At 35.7% G+C, this 17,295-nt stretch overlaps 1 protein-coding gene across 7 annotated transcripts in view; it reads right to left on the reverse strand.

Annotated features, from left to right (window-relative positions):
* Wac (WW domain containing adaptor with coiled-coil) overlaps window positions 1-17,295 on the reverse strand; it is a 68,936-nt gene that overhangs the window by 11,095 nt on the left and 40,546 nt on the right. For 6 of the 7 annotated variants that reach the window (XM_057787221.1, XM_057787220.1, XM_057787223.1 and 3 more), the window contains exons 4-8: window positions 16,955-17,061; window positions 12,400-12,515; window positions 11,478-11,590; window positions 6,586-6,894; window positions 858-1,100 (exon numbers count right to left, since the gene is read on the reverse strand). In XM_057787221.1, coding sequence (XP_057643204.1) covers window positions 858-1,100; window positions 6,586-6,894; window positions 11,478-11,590; window positions 12,400-12,515; window positions 16,955-17,061 — 888 coding nt within the window. The remainder of the gene's footprint in view (window positions 1-857; window positions 1,101-6,585; window positions 6,895-11,477; window positions 11,591-12,399; window positions 12,516-16,954; window positions 17,062-17,295) is intronic. The other variant, XM_057787224.1, reaches the window with a different exon arrangement.

Here is a 17,295-nt window from a genome sequence, read left to right on the forward strand (position 1 = left end):
ATAATCACCATGTTTTAAAATTGGATACCAAAACAGCTGGCACTTAGGAACACTATGTACTTTTAATGCCTAAGAATGCTTTTTATCCACAAAACTAAAGAATAGTATGTATCATGCCAGGTGGTGGCGGTGCACACCTTTAATCTCAGCACTCGGGAGGCAGAGGCAGGTGGATATCTGTGAGCTCAAGGCCAGACTGGTCTACACAGAGCTAGTTCCAAGACAGGCTCAAAAGCTACAGAGAAAGCCTGTCTTGAAAAACCGAAAGAAAAAAGAAAAGAGAAAAAGAAAAAGAATAGCATGTATCCTACAGGATAAATAAAAAAAAAAACCAAGAAGTTGAGAGTAACAAGAAAACCAACCAGTGTGAAACTCATCTACCTTCTAAATGAATATAAAACACTTAACACTACTGTCAAAAGAAAATGCACAAGTAGACACCGATTAAACTTATATTTTTATAATTTAACATTTCAGTTTTAGTATTTTCAAATGTAAACTAGTTTCTTTTTTGCTCAGAGATGGTCCAAATACTTAGGAAACAGTAAAAATCAGATTAAAATGAATGCAATCAAACAAACAACAGAAACACTAATAAAAACAAATACAAGTACTTCTAACCCCTCTCTCAGAATTTCTAAGCCCGTTGTATTAGGAGACTTGAAAATTGTACACAAACACTGCTAACTGCAACCAAGGGCATCGGAGGTATCAATACTAAAGCAGCATACCCTAACATTTTGAAAAGAAAACAAGTATCATTGCTGTGTTGAGAATAAATAATAAATTGCTGAGTTTATAAATAACTTTGCATAATATAGGTATTAATGTTCAAAATTGTTATTATGACTCCTTACCTTCATTTATTTTGGATATATCCACATTAGAATTATTAAGCTGTAGCGTGGCTTGTAAAGCAGGAAGCAACTGTCTAAGAAGATTTGGGTCCTGAAGTAAAGGAGGTATTGGTGATTGTGGCACAGGAGAAACAGGTACTGTTGAAGAAGTTGGAGGTGCAGATGTGGGGTTCAGGCCAGAGGCTGAAGATGTGGAAGGAGTTGTGCAAGAATGTGATACTGATTTGTCTCCTGGAGCAGATTCTAAATAAAAAGGAGATGAGGTTCAAAACATTGTCAACATCAGAAATTAAACACAATCATAGCATCATCTTCCATGTGCTACATACTTAGTACAAGATGTATTTCATTCTCAGGAAATTATATATAATATACTGAGGTAGAATCTCTCTCTCTCCTGGGTTTCTATGTGTAACAGCCCTGCTGTCCTGGAACTAGCTCTTGGAGACCAGGTTGGCCTCAAAACACACAAGAGATCAACCTGAGATCCACCTGCCTGTGCCTCCCAAGTGCTGAGATTAAAGGCGTGCACCACCACCGCCCGGCTGAGGTAGAAATTTTTATATTACTATTTATCATTTATCCACTACCTAGTATTTGAAAATAAAAGATAGATGACCGTGTTTGGAAAGCCGCCATCTCTATCTATGTATATATTCAATGCACCTGAAAACAAAGCACCAATAGCGTATTTTTTATAGGATTTAACAAATTGGAAATATAAAGATTTTATCAATTCTTGGAGAAAAAGAACACAGCCAGCAAGATACCCCCTGCCTAATACTAGTCCAATTTAACTTGTGTGTCTTTAAAATTATGAGTGTTCAGTGGGAACGTGAAGCAGAAACATTCCAAGGTTCATGCCAGCATGGGCAACATTAGTGAGATCTGGTTTCATAGTAATAGCAAACCAGAATATGATTTAAAGAATTTCTAAATACCACTAGATTTTATTAAATAGACCAAAAAAAGGGGGAACAATTCAGAAAAACAAGACACATCACATTGGTAAAACTTAATTCTAACAATATACTAGATGCTTACAGAGTAACGGAAACATTAACAATTCTGAAGGAGACTAAACTTGGCCACACTGAATATAATTCATAACATCTAGAAAAGGTGAAGATAAACTTTCTTCATGACCTGCAACTGCTCTCAGATATGTGCCTTCAGAGAAACCATAACACACACACACACACACACACACACACACACAGTAACTAAGCACTGCTCTTTATTTTAGTTCAAAACCGGTAAGTGAGCTGGGCAGTGGTAGTGCACACCTTTAATACCAGCACGTGAGACAAAGGCAAGTGATTCTGAGTTCAAGGCCACCCTCTTCTACAGAGTGAGTTCCAGGGCAGCCAGGGCTATACAGAGAAACCCTGTCTCAAAAATCAAACAAGTCCAATAGTGGTGGTGCACACCTTTAATCCCAGCACTCCAGAGGGAGAGACAAGCAGATCTCTGTAGTTCGAGGTCGGGCTGGCCTACAAAAGTTAGTTCTAGGACAGGCTCCAAAGCTACGGAGAAACCCCTGTCTTGGGTTTAGAATCCCTGCTCCGCCCCCAAATCAATCAATAGACACCCCAATCCATCAATAGACTATGAATATTTGTTAAAGCATCACTTTATGTATACACTTAAAAATCATATACATATTAAGATTGATAAGGCTGCATAAATAAAGTCAAACGTTTATAGAGTCAAGAACCACTGCATAAGAATCGCACTGTTGACTAACATGATCTTAAACACTTGTATTTAATTCTAGGAACTAAACAAGGCGCTTGCATGGCCCCAGAGACAGTGGAAATCACCATAAGCTTGCTGGGTATCAGTCTTTTCACAACACCAATTCCATGGTCAATGAACTGGGAATAATACCATTCTAATGTATGGATTTCACAGCTACTTTCCAAGTGACGGGCTAATAAACTTATCAGCTCAGAAGCCCTTAAATATTTTTCCAAACCCTAAGTTTAGCAGACTGCCTATCACCTACTTCCCAGTTTTGCTGGCTTGGGTTCATAGACAAATAAAAGAAATGTTATTAAAATGATAACAATTTATTTTTAGGAAAATCTGTTGTCACCTACTGTGGTTTAATTTAGGACACCTATTACTTATTTGTATTCATTAAAATTTATTTGTACAAATTATAATTAAAACTTTTTTTAAGATATTGTCCCTTAAAAAGCATTCTTTTACTTTCTTCAGAGAGGAAAAAAATGCTATTTTATTTACTACATGAATTATCAAATCAGTACTTACATTCCTATGGCATTATTTTCTCCTTTCATTGTAGAGTTTGCTCCCTTGATAGGCAGGGTAATGTTGGTAAAGGTAGAAAGTTTTCAGTTTTGTTCTGATGCTGCTGTGTCTACTCAAGAGCTTTCAAATGTAAGAACTTAAAAATTCTGCAGTATTATTCCTTACACCAAATAAATGAAACTCAGAAAAAAAATGACACTAGTACGTATCACCATAAAGAAATAAAGTGGAATGTAGTACAGGAGTAGAGGACATAGAGAACATCCTTAATCCCAGGAAACTGAGTCAGGTGGATCTGAGTTTTAGGGCAGGCTGTCAGACAAAGAAAATTGTAGGGCAGCCAGTGACTGAGTAGCCCAATAAATAAATAAATAGATGACTGATAAACGGAAGAGAGAGAGAGAGACAGAGACAGAGACAGACAGAGAGAGAGAGAAAGGAAGAGAGAGACAGACAAAGCTAGGCAGGCCTTTACTCCCAGCACTTAGAAGGCAGAGGCAGGTAAATCTGAGTTCAAGGCCAGTCTGGTTTACAAAGCCTAGTCCAGGGACAGTCAAGGCTACACCGAAAAAAGCACTATCTTGAAAACAAACAAAAAAAGGTGCAAAAACAAGTTTGCTTCTGAGTGCTATCACTTAACAGACTGCTTATCATAATTGCTTAAGTTACATAAAATATACTATAATATAAAGCAGGGCATGCTCCACTTTTAAAATATATTTCTACAAGAAAGTTTATTTATGCTTTTACTTGTAAATTGTTGACTTGTACTTCCAACTTTTGTCAGAAGAGGGAGGAACTTACCTACATTTAAACTTGAAAAGAGTTCTATTGATAACTCTTCCAAACTACCCTTGGGAGAAAAAAAGCTAGTCAGAACGTATTCCATTTCTAGTCTGACAAGTAACTCCCTTCTGGCATATAGTAAGGTTGTAAGAATCAGGTAATACTAATTAATTCTCTGTGGTGTTCTGACAATAGAGAGAACAGGCACATGGAACTCCAAAGTACTGCTATATCCAATGAAGAATCATATTCTTATTTTGCACAAGTGTTTGTTTCATGAACCAATATATAGCAGAAAAACAAAACAGTAAGGTAACAACAGCACCTGCTGTCAACACACATGCACATGGACATATCTTTTTCTATATGTGTATAACCATACACAAATAGTTTGCGATTGTTACTTCCATTCAACTGAGAAAATCTGCAGGCAAGTTAAAAGTATGTCTGTCAATATAGCTTAGTGGTAGAGAGAGTGTTTATTGTGTGAGTTCCCCCCTTCAATTCCTGGCAAAGCCCCCACAAAATGAGGGACGCTAAAAAAGGTATTCTTAAATTGACACACTAAAAGAACAAACTCACACATTTGCAACATTCTATACAAATACATTATTCTAATTTGATATTTATCTCTCAATCTTGTTTTTTGCATGTGTCACAGAGTTGTATTAAATGTCTACAGTGAAATTTACCAATTTGTACAAAGGTAAACAAGCATTTTTTGAATATTCAATGCTCACATTATGAGCAATTATCTTCTATTATTCTTTTTACAAAGCTGTTTTTGTTACACTTTTCAAAAAGTCACCAAAAATGTACAAGTTAAACATACTTCAAAATTTTGCAAACAAATTTATAAACTGATTACAAAAAACATACTTTACCACATTACCTAGTATATATTCAACAGTTTATCTCTTTCTAACCCCCCCCCTTTTTTTAATGTAGATCGTAACCTTAAAGGTACTTTAAAACAAGGAATAGGGGGCTGAGGTTAGTCCACTTTAGTCAATTAATGTCCATTTTATGTCAACAACAAAAGGTCATTCATGACTAAACAAAGTCTAGGGGGCTCTGTCATATTTTACTTACTTTGGGGCCATCTAGAACAAAATAAGGAATTTTAGACTAAGTAACTCACCCTGCATATTAATAAATGACTACTTGCTCCATTCTCAACCAGATGATTAGCTATGTGACTTAGATGTGCTATGAGCTGGCAAGCAGGTCTGCTTTCATACCTGTTTTGTCTTAGCAAAATAACTTAAAACAAGTCATTCCTTTAAATTACTAAATGAAAAACTTGCTTATTGAAATTTATCTAATATAGGCTTCCCTGACCAGAGTAAAGTACAAGGACTCACGTCCATTGCTTGTTTTGTGATTTCACAACTCTAGAAAGGACATTACAACTAGAAGAAAGGTCATTGGGTACTACATGATAAATATGATATGCTGGCATATCTAATGTTTGTCTATTCCTTCTTGTTTGTTTGTATGATAAGACAAGCGAACCAAGAAACAGTCACAGTCACCTACCTAAACAGGTACAGGAGAAAACATTGGAACACTGGTTCACCGTAACACCATTATTTCCTGCAAAACTGAGGAATTTCAGGTTTCCCCATTCTTCTGTCCCTCAAGCAAACACAAACTGCTAGTTCTCCATTAAACAGATCTATACCTACTGTGAGATTCTTTAATTAGATGCACACACACACTCCTATCTTTTTACAAGTACATTTTAAAACAGTGGCCAGTGCAGGTGTTTCTCCAACTCTACCATATTTATAACCACTATTTCAGGTGTCCACTTCCTACCTTATACAACAAACCACAAATGTCTTACTGTTTGCCCAGGCCCAGAGCATCACCGAAGGTCAGCAAACTAAAGATCCTGTTTATACATCATTTACTATAGCACACTAACACAGACCAACGCATCAACCTGATCTCAATCAACAATTTCTAGTACACATATAATTGGGATTGGTTACAGATTCCTTTCAACTACCCTGAGAGTGAAAACCATATCCTGATCTGCAAGCTTGAATTATGAAAGCCTTATGAAAGGGGACATTTTAACAATGCTTGTAGTGTCTACCACCCCCAAGTAGCTCTTGCCACAACTTTAACTCTTGAGCATGCTAAGGATATTGCAATAAGGATGGCAGTTTGGGTTACAATGTTTCCTTCCAATTCTTAGATCTGAGGTCTAACAGTAGTGAGGTTTAATTCATTTTATTTTCTGCTTCATGCTATAGTTTTCTAGGCCAATATCTCCTTGAAGTAGAAAATCATGCTTTAAAATATCTTTAAGAGAAAACAGATATCTCACAAACTAACTAGTTAATAGCCACAAAACCTGAAAAATATTAAATACAAAAGGAATGCACTGTGCCATCTGAATTCCACATGTTATTAAAACCACTGACTGCGAAGTGCTACTAACTCAATACTTGGTTTGGGTATCAAAGACAAAAAAAAAAAATTGAGTCTTGAGAATTATTACAAGAAAAGCCAAACAACTATTTTTAGACCTAAGTCTGCCTAGTAACACTCTAAAAGACTGAAAAAGAATTTATAATTAAGATCTTACTCGAGCCAAAGGAAAGACTATTACAAACTATAATTCAACGTGCAGTATCTAGTAATAACAGCATACCTTTTCTCTCTGTTTTCTGTGCAGGGACAGAAGCTGTGGGTGTAGGCAGTTTTGATAAAGTAGATGCTCCATTGGCATCAAATGATTTCTTTGGCTGGTGATCAGACTGAAGCGTAAATGGACTAGAAGGAACAGTGCTTGGGGTAGCAGTTGGATGAACCACTGGTTTGATGGGGTGCTGTACTGGCGTAGAGCTACTGTGAGTCTCTGCTCTTGGCAGTCTGTAGTCTTTGTCATTGTGTCTGCTTGTTTGAGACAAAATATTCTGTGGGAGCAAACTACTGGCATCGCTGGAATGCTTGTCTTCCACTGTAGTTCACAGTTCGAAAAAGAGATGTTGGAATGACAGAAGGGGGAAGAAAAACATGCTGTTAGAATCCTGTGTTATGAACATCAGCTAATTGAGCAACATAACTGCAATTATGTTCCTTTTCATAAAACTGCAAGCCCAGTTAGTATCTGCAGTTTTAACAATGGCATAAATATCAATACAGCAAGTTTTAACTACTGTAAAGTATTAATCCATACTCAGAATCAATAGGTCAAATTGTTTAATGGATTCTTTGAAGTTAAACTATTTCAAAAACTTTTAAAACAGTTATAACATTTTACTCAAAAAGATGTTTCCAAAACTAAAAAGGCAAGAGCTTTTTTTTTAAAAAAAAAATATGGATCGTAGATTCATATAATTAACAGAATTATCCAGTGGTTAAATTAGAAGAGAACATTGGCATCAATAATATCAGGGTTTTTTTTTGGAATACTAAAGCTATTAATGTGGACTCTAAAGTGTTTTATTTAGGGCTTCCAATGATTTAGGATGGTTTAACATATACTGACTGAATTGTGTATGTTACACAATAAGTAAATAAATCAGTAAAATATTTTTAATAACACCGTCAAGGGTAAAGTAACCATATTTCACATTCACTTGCTACTGTGAAGTCCAACATATGTAAGCATAATCAGAAAAATGTTATCACCAGCAACTATACCAGAAGCATTTAAGCTCACAAAGTATAAGAAGTAGTTCAAACTCTGCCAATAATTTAAATTCTGATATGGTGCTCCCACAAAATACAAAAGGAGGAAATTTTTAAAAAGCATGTAGACAAAGATCATTAATTAAAGCAAAAAACCTCTAATATCAGAAAGAAACATCCAAAAAAAGAAACACCCTAAGATTAAAAGGATGGGACAGGTTTTGACAGTTGCATAAAGGATGCCCAATGTTGAATACATTTTTTTGTTCCTAATCTAGACCTCTTCTAAATCTTCAGATCAAGAAGGTACAAAAAAAAAAAAAAAAAAAAAAAAGACTCAAGCCTAAGTCAATTTTAAACTGTCACTATAAAACTACCACAGTACACTAAAGGTCCTCAATTATATCAAAAGAAACTCTGTAGTTACTGAATATATAGATTCAGTATGTTACACAACTCACTAATAAAAAAACAAACAGATGAGTTTATGACAGTGGTGTACAAAATAATGCACACACACACACCAGTAAATTACAATCTTGTACTAACAAAATACTATTTGAATCTTACTCTAGTTTCTTCTTAAAAAAAATGCACCTCTAACAGAAACTCTCAGAGACATGTTCATCAGAAATTAACATTAATTACCTGTAACTTTTATTTTTCTTTACCAAAAAAAAAAAAAATCCCCTTTTAGTTCTATATAACTAAAAGCAAAACATACAAAGGTCAAAATGTTCAGAAGAAAATTCAAAAAGACAGCAAGTATAGGAGCTGAAGAAAATGGAGCACCAACTGCTTTCTCCCATCCATCACAAGACAGCAGGCATTTACAGAAGTGCCTCTATCAGTACCACTGCTCTCCAGACTTTTCTGAATGCCATGATGAAAGGTGTGTGACTAGCTAATCTAAGATGTATTGATTTATAATACAGCACAATCTCTCTAACAAAGAATGGCCAGATCCAAAATACCCCCAAGAGCAGTAAGAAATCTCAATTGAGGTTGCTCTAAATTTATAGAAATCGCATAAGTCCAATTTTCAATAATCAGATTGTGGTAAAAACTCTACTACCTCTCTGCATCTAACAATTTTTCCACTCCTTTCATCTCTTGAAAGAAACACATTCTAAGCACTATTCTATTCAAATGTCAAACACACACACAAACACAACAATGACAGTGTCAAGTAACTAAACGGAATACTGATTTTATTACTACAACACCTTATATAACTTAGTGGAAAAATTAAACAGGAAAAAAAATGAAAACTAATATAGCTGAAGTTCTTTCTCAACCACTACTTAAAAGTTTAAAAAATAGTAAACAAAGCATGTATCTCAAAAATATTCCTAGGTCAAGAGACTAAAAGTTTAACATTCTACCTTTTTTTTTATACAGATCTACCTGTGTCTGTCTTCCTAGTATAGTGATTAATAAGTTGTGCACCACCATATAAAGCCTAACTTTTAAAATTATAAGCATGCCTTATTTTGAAATCATGAACAAGAAGCCGGGATATAAAAACATACATACACAAAAAATAACCCGTTCATCACTGTTTCTTAGAGTTTACTGCCAAGGACCTGCTCTGCAGGGGGAGGGAGGGTGTTCAGGTACCAAAGAGGAAGTATGGAGGGAGTGGTGATGGGGCAGGACACGATCTGAGGGTAAATCAGATTGGCTGTCAGCACATTTAATTGAAAAAAAAAAAAAAAACCTATACGTTTTTGTTTTATGTTTGTTTTCTAGACAGGGTTTCTCTGTGGCTTTGGAGCCTTCCTGAAACTCTGTAGACCAGACTGGCTTTGAACTCAGAGATACTCCTGCCCTTGCCTTCCAACTGCTGGGATTAAAGGCATGTGCCACCATGGCCCAGTTAGACTACACTTTGTAGAATTGCACATAGGATTAGACATAAAACAAGGGACTTGAGGTGAGGCTTGAGATCAGGGGTTGAGGAAGCTAGCCTTGACCTTGACAAAAGGCCCTAAGTTCCTCTTGCCAGAGAGAAGAATGACTTCTACAAAGCAGGAATTTTCCTCAAGTCCCCAAGAGAATGGAGACCTTGTCCAGATGCCTGACCTTGGGGGGAAGTTGGGGAGGACTTATGGGAAGCAGACACTATACTATATGTTATGGGCCTGTTTTCCTCATAACATTCCCAAAAGGGAAGGCCCTAATAAATTACTCTTTTCTCAATATACTGTACCATTCTTATTTCTCTACATCTATTAACTGAATTCTTGCCCCCAAATGGCTTCAAGCTCAAGATCTGAATTGTAGGCATTTCATCCTTGGAATCGGGTGTCTAGAAATCTCTAACTTTCCTGTTCTTGGTATGGTTAGTAGGGCACTATGGAATTTCTGGTTCTGTGGTGGCAGGGATTTTTTCTTCCCAAAGAATTACTTTTGTTTAAATAGGCTACCATTGTACATTTTTATTCTTTACCAAAGCCAACACAAAATTTCCCAAAGGGAAAGGCATTAATAATGAAAATCATTAAAAATGAAAGTAAGAAGGTGCTGGAGAAGTGTGTTCTGCAATATTAAAATGCAAGCAGCAATAGTAACCATGCAGTCCAAGCCAGTTTACCTTTATTTATAAACTCTAAGCCTGGAGAAGAAAGACCTTTCAAACTTTAAAAATAAGAAAACAAAATATACTACCACGACTTTAGCTACAGACCCATGGACATAGACTCAGTTAAGGCACAGATAAGAATCAGCCAGAAATGGAGACATAGTCTTTCCTTTTTGAGAACTACCAGCCTAAAAATAGTTACAATCAGTTGGTCCAATTCAGTACCTTCTAATTCTAGGATTTATTTCACAAGCACAATAGATTTTCCTTAAGTCTTGATTTTAAAAGTTCTTTTCTAGTCCACGTGTGTCACTCCTACACGATCCCCCTCCCCTTGCCAGGCTATCAATTGCATGAGACAACAAACTATATGCTATTTAATTAACCAAGATAAAAACTTAGCTTCCTTTTTGTTTAGTTTGAGACAAAGAGCAACACAGGATTAAAACCCACGATTTATGTCTCAAAATGAAGTGTACTGTAATTCTCTAACTTAATACTTTAAATTAGTTTTTATTCATATTTTGAAGATTTAATGTAGCTATACTAAAAAGTTAACCCTAACTAATTTTCCTATCAAAGAATAAATACCCCTTATTGAAAATTAGTTGTATACAAAGTACCTTAAATACAGGTTGAAGAACAATTTCTATAATAAATATTAATGTTTCTGTGAAGCCACAGATCACAATTTATACAGACCTCTTAAACACACTGGAAATAACTTCTAAATACAGAAAATGGAGTTAGATCCCAGGAATATTATTATAAATCAGGGATACACCGAAAACACATTACAACATGTGAGCTACTGAAATAAACAAGAGTATATCCTAGACTACATGTGCACTCAGCACACAGTCAGGCAAAACATTAATTGTGAAATTTATTTTCTAATAAAGTGTTACTATCTGATGTGATTTTCTAACATTATAGTGAAAATGACAAAAGTTTTAAAATTTGCTTTTGCATTACTGTTATGTCAAACAAAATCCAAATTTGTGCCCATCTAACATATTGATAACTTCTCATTGGTAACAAAATGTCAGTAGTGCACTGGTATCAATCTGTATGGCTAGAACTCAATTATTATTACTTTGAAAAGTAAAATCTTGCTCTTTACCAATTCTGTATTAATGAGAACCACATATACCACTATTCACCCTGAACCTGTTTCCCTTTCCAGGAAATAATCGAAGAAGTTGATAACAGAAATCACATATATTTTAATGGCAATTTACACATGCAGATGGCACTGGTAGATTAAAACAAACAATAGCAACAAATCAAAAATACTGTTAGAAAGATAACAAAAGAACACTTACTCCCACTGGTGAACCCACTAGTGGCTGTTGCTTGCATCACCTCTCTTCTGTAATCCCTATCTTTTGGGAAACTATTAACTGCCAACTTATTTGCTTCTTTTTGTCTCTGTTCTCTAGAAGGAAAAGATCAAACATCAGTTTATGAATAAAAATGACATGAAGTACTTGAGTTTCTGTAGTAACTTTTCTTACCAAATGTTCGACAAAACAGTACATGGAATAAAAGGGGAAACCGTTTGCAGTTGAAACTGGTCTCCAAAATAAAATACAGCAAACAGAGAACTAAGAATGTTTTTCAAAGAAAACCACCAGCTATTCATACTAACTCCAGTCTAAATTCCTGAAAATAGTTCTACTAAAAACTGTAGTAAAGTTTTCACATAAAGACTTCTATTAAAATATAAAGATGTTGTCACACATCTTTAAACCCAGCACTTGGGAGGCAGAAGCAGACCTGTGGGTTCGAAGCCAGTCTGGTCTACAGAGCAAGTTCCAGGACAGCCAAAGGTACACAGAGAAACCCAGTGTGTGTGTGTGTGTGGGGGGGGGGGGGTTGTGCAGAAGGAAAGTGTGATAAAGGCAGGAGTATTATGATTTCAAATCAAGAGAATTCTAGACCAGCCTAAGTACCAAATTTTGCCTCTAAACAAACAAGTAAAATTAATAAAAACCTCTATTTCAATGTCAAATGACACATTACTAAGTATTTTATCAAATATACTGAGCATTCACAGGCCTTCATAAATGGTTGCCTGTATGTTCAAGAAATTGTTTTACATGAAGAGAAAACACAGAAATGGGACCATGACCAAAACTAAAGAAATAAATGGTTTCACTATGTAGAACCTAAAGATATTGTTTAATGCCACAGTATGCTGCTGACCTTCAGAAAGGGAGTACTACCAGATTAAAAAGCAAATACCTTTCAAGCCACTCTTTTGGTTTTTCCCACTGTGAAACTTCTGTGCGACAATTGTAGTAATATTTTTTTCCAGAAGAGCTAATATGCTCAGACCAGTCATCTGCAGAATCATAAGGCTTAAAAATAATTTTAAAAATTACAAAATGTCATTTAGTCATTTGATATGAAATATTAAAATCTTCAATGAGTTTTATACCAAACATGTATATATATAAAAAAACATATTTTAGAATACTGTGTCTACTAAAACCTTTATATCTAGAAAGATAATTGTATTACTTTATTAGGCTTGGGAAGAGCACGAGATTATTAATATCTTGAATTTAGAAGGTTAAGTAGCATTATCTGCAAAACCAATGACACGGGAAGGGGTAATGCTGTTCTCAACTGACATGAAGGCATGAAATCATTACTTCTAAACTCAGAAGGAAAATGGCAAGCACACAATGTTAAAGGACAGCCGATCATTATGTGCTGTTACTTGGTGAAAAAGAAACCAAAGGTTTTTCAAGACAAAAAGTTGAGAATTTTGTTTGCCTTTAAAATCCATGGCATAGGCTAAGTACTAAGAAGAATTTTGTCTAATGGAGAACACACGGTAGCAGTATAGTTCTTAACTAATTTTCAAAATTCTTAGTTGATTCTGTGTAGATACTAAATAGGCCATGTGAAATCATGATGAAATTAGAGAAGTTTAAAAAGTGGTTACATGGAACTGGTGCCTAAGATTTAAAAAAAAAAAGGCAGGTGAATCCAAGTACATGGTTCATCAACCCCAAGCTATCCAGAAACTGTCAAGTATTCTTGTTTTGGCTGTTCTCCTCCTTTAAATGTTTGCTCAGAGATAAACATTAGCCAAGAAGTGATAAACAGTTGAGAGACTGGTCAGAGAAACATACTAAGATTAAGGCTAATAATAAACAGACACTCAACAGAATAGATAGATACTAGGGTCTAAACCACCAGTGCTTTTCAAAGTCTGCATTATGTCTGCTGTCTCAAGGGAATCAACATTCTGTATCAGAATATATAGGCTCAGTGCTTCTTTTACCAGAAGAGCTGTCCCGGGAGGTGCATGGGGTAGGGGTAAGGAAGGAGAGATGCTAAACAACAGTGTTCATTTTAGAGCACTGGTTTACAATTAAGCAATCTAAAAAAAAAAAACCTCAAAAGTTCACAGAACAGGTAATCCAGTAAAACCCTGTCTTCCACCACACAATGTTCACTGCCTTGAAATTTAAGGGTCTACAACACTAGCATCAAATCTCAGCTTGTACAAGTGGAATATCTTACTGTACAAAGTAAGTTGCAAGTTACTTTCCCAATCGCAAACCAATGAACATCATCTCAACACCATTTCTATTAAGGAGCCAAGTATAAAAATCCCATAAGCAATGGTGTAATTTAAAAATGCCAATGTGTAATGGCAGGAGTCAACATTCCTGACTTTACAAAAAGTATCTGAAATTAACAAACTATAGCCCTGCATACAGTTCACATTTTCTAAATTACACTTAACATGCAGCCACAGACTCTAGGTAACATTACGAATACTTGAGGAAAAACCCGAGTTTCTTCCATATGACTACCCTTTCCCTCTTCAATCTATCTTAATCAAAGGGGCATTTACTCAGAAGCTACGGAGGACTTGTGAATGAAGGCACACCCCAAAATAAATAAATAAATAAGCTGGATAGGAAACGTCTATGGTTATCTTCTATTAAAATGTTACACATATTAACACACTTGGCTTGGTTGGCATTTTAAATTGAGCATTAAAATATTTCTTATCTTCAATATAGTAAACATCAAATTTACATAAATTGAGTAAGAAAAGCATATGAATGCATGACTTTAAAAGACAGATCTCTAAGGCTTTGCAGCCAGTCTGGTCTGTAAAGCAAATTCCAGACCAACCAAGATTACATAGTGAAACCATATCTAAACCCTCCCACAAAGGGAACTTCTACCAAGACACCTATCTACTCTCTCCTTAAATTCAAATCTTTTAGATCTCTTACATGAATGTGGCTGTTTCTTCTTCAAAAAAGTTATCTCCACTTTCTCAACTGTTCATACTACCAATTTTCCTAAAATTACAGAAATGTGATATAACTTATGAGTTACTAACAGCTCAATAAATAACAAAGTTGGCCTTCCCTATTAACAAAAACTTTCATGAAGTCCTAATAATTCTTTGATAAGTCTTTTAGTAAATTAAGGAGAATGTCTCCAGGCAAAACTGGCTGCAGAGCTAGGCATGTGACAAAGCATATCTTCAATTCCAGTACTCAGGAGGAAGCAAAGTCATGTGGATCTGAGCTCTAGGTCTGCCTGCTCTACATAACGGGTAGCAGGCCAAGTGGAGCTACAGTGAAACCCTGCCTCCAAAGAAAGGTCTGCAAAAATATGGTATACTCAAATGAATTCTAAAATACCAATAGCCACTTAGCTGATAACAAGAGGGTTACATGAATGTAAAGTATGAGCTAAAAGCACTTTCCAGCTACTCAAAATTAGGGTAGCATACTTAGAAGACGGAGGGATTCCATTAGTGTTCTACTTTTGTTTTTAATTGGACTTATGTGCATACATATACACAAACTTGGGCGTGATGGAGGAGGTAAGAAAGCCACAATGCGTAGGTCAGAAGGGTACTGTGAAATAGTTGTGTTTTCACTTTCCTTCTTCCCTTTCCATGGATTGGACTCAAGTCTTCAGGCTTGAAGAGCAAATGCCTTTCCTTCTGAGGCACCCCTCCAGCCCTACCCTAGGTGTTGTTTCTAAACAGGAGTAAATTTTTTCTACCTTTTCGGTTGTAAGTCTGGCCTTTGAGCACATTTTTTTCCCCCTAAATGAGTCAGAGAGCCCTTGTTTCAAAGTCTACATACTCGGGGCTGGAGAGATAGCTCAGAGGTTAAGAGCACTGACTATTCTTTCAGCAGTCCTGAGTTCAATTCCCAGCAACTACATGGTGGCTGACAACCATCTGTAATGAGCATAATGAGATCCGGTGCCCTCGCCTGGCCTCCAGGCATACTATGCAGACATCCTTACAGTATCTTAAACTACTCTACATTTTACAAATTTGATATTCAACTAAATATTACTCTTAACATCCCAGTCTCCTACAGGAATGTATAATCCCACCCGACTCGACAAAAGAAAATACAATGCTAAGATCTGCCTTTCAACACCAAATAAGACATAATAATCATCCAAAATATCTAAGGTAAAATTTATTGAGTTATATAAAATTCTCAGAGAATCTTTATGTGTTTTTGTCTGCATGTATGTATGTACAGTATATGCAGAGCAGATGCCCACCAAGGCAAAAGGCAGCGTCTGGAGTTATAGTTCGTTGTGAGCTATCAAAGTGGTGCTACTAGGACCTGAATTTGGGTAATCTGGAAGAGCAGCAAGTGTTCTTAATCTCTGAGTAATCTCTCCAAATGCTTTGCTTTTAACTCTTTCCTGTATTTGACAGTCCTAATAGTGATAACTTTTAAAACTGCAAATCTACAGTTGCTTTGCATTACATATTTCATTAGTTCTCCACTGCTTTTCTATGAAATTCACTTTATGATTCAGGTCTGATGTTTTAGTCTGTGGTCAGTTCCTTCCCTTTGCCTAAATTATCAAATATTTTTGTAATGTTTATTTTCTTTCAAAAGACAAGTTTTTGCTAATTCCCTCAGTTTTGCCTCCTGTATCAGCCTCCCAAGTTCTGATATTATTGGCATATGCCATCTTTCCATCAATTTTTACACATCTCAGTCTTTTAACTGTTGTTGTCATCCTTAAGACTAAACAATGAGCCGGGTGGTGGTGGCACACGCCTTTAATCCCAGCACTCGGGAGGCAGAGGCAGGCGGATCTCTGTGAGTTCCAGACCAGCCTGGTCCACAAAGCTAGTTCCAGGACAGCTTCCCTGTCCCTGTTTTCTCGAAAACAAAAACAAACAAAAACCTAACAATATCTTAAACTGGCTAAGTTATACACAACTTGTTGGGAGAGATGGGAGGTCTTCTTAAGAATCCCCAAATCAGCTTTCACAACATTCTGAACTGCTACCATCACCACACACAATCAAGTTCCATGAAAATGAGTTTCAAATTAAAGTATTCTTCTGCTAAACGAATACATTTGGATCCACACTGAAATAGCCAGTAATTTCATTAACCAATGCTTGACAACGTATTTAAAATTATGGGCTTTTTTTGTTTGTTAATGTTTGTTTTATGCCTTTTAGGACCAGGATATTGTCTTCATTCTCTGGCAAAGTACAAAGTTCAGAGCAGAGAATAAACAAGCAACTTATCACTAAAAAAAAACAAACCTTAAATAACTTTAGAAAAGTTGGTATTGTTTGTGCTTCATATATAACAAAGGCAATGTTTCTTGTTATATGAGCAATACATCCAAAAATACATTAAGCCCAAATCCAGTTGAACCATTTTAAAAATTAAAAGACAACGTCTAAGAAGATTTGTAGTATTCTTTTTCATTTTGACAGACAGCCTTTTAACCAACTGAATATTGTTTTAATACTTACTGCATCTGAAGGTTTGCTTGGATTATTGCTTGGATTAGAAGAATGTGAATTTGAACTATGAAGAGCACTGTGGTTGTGTGAATTTTCTTGTGGCGAGTAACTGGTCCCTTAAAGAGGAAGAACAAAGAATAACCATAATTGTCATAGATTTTTTTTAAGCCATGCCACTGTAAATATTATTTGACTATCATATCCTAGAGACATCAAAAAAAAAAAAGAAAAAAGAAAACCCATGTAACCCTTTAGTTCAAACGAGCATTGAATTCATATATCCTAGCATCAATGTTGAAATTATAGGTGTATGCTATAACATCGAGCTCAAGTCATGCTTTTTATACTAC

This window comes from Chionomys nivalis, chromosome 13 (assembly GCF_950005125.1).
Source record: "Chionomys nivalis chromosome 13, mChiNiv1.1, whole genome shotgun sequence".
NCBI lineage: Eukaryota > Metazoa > Chordata > Mammalia > Rodentia > Cricetidae > Chionomys > Chionomys nivalis.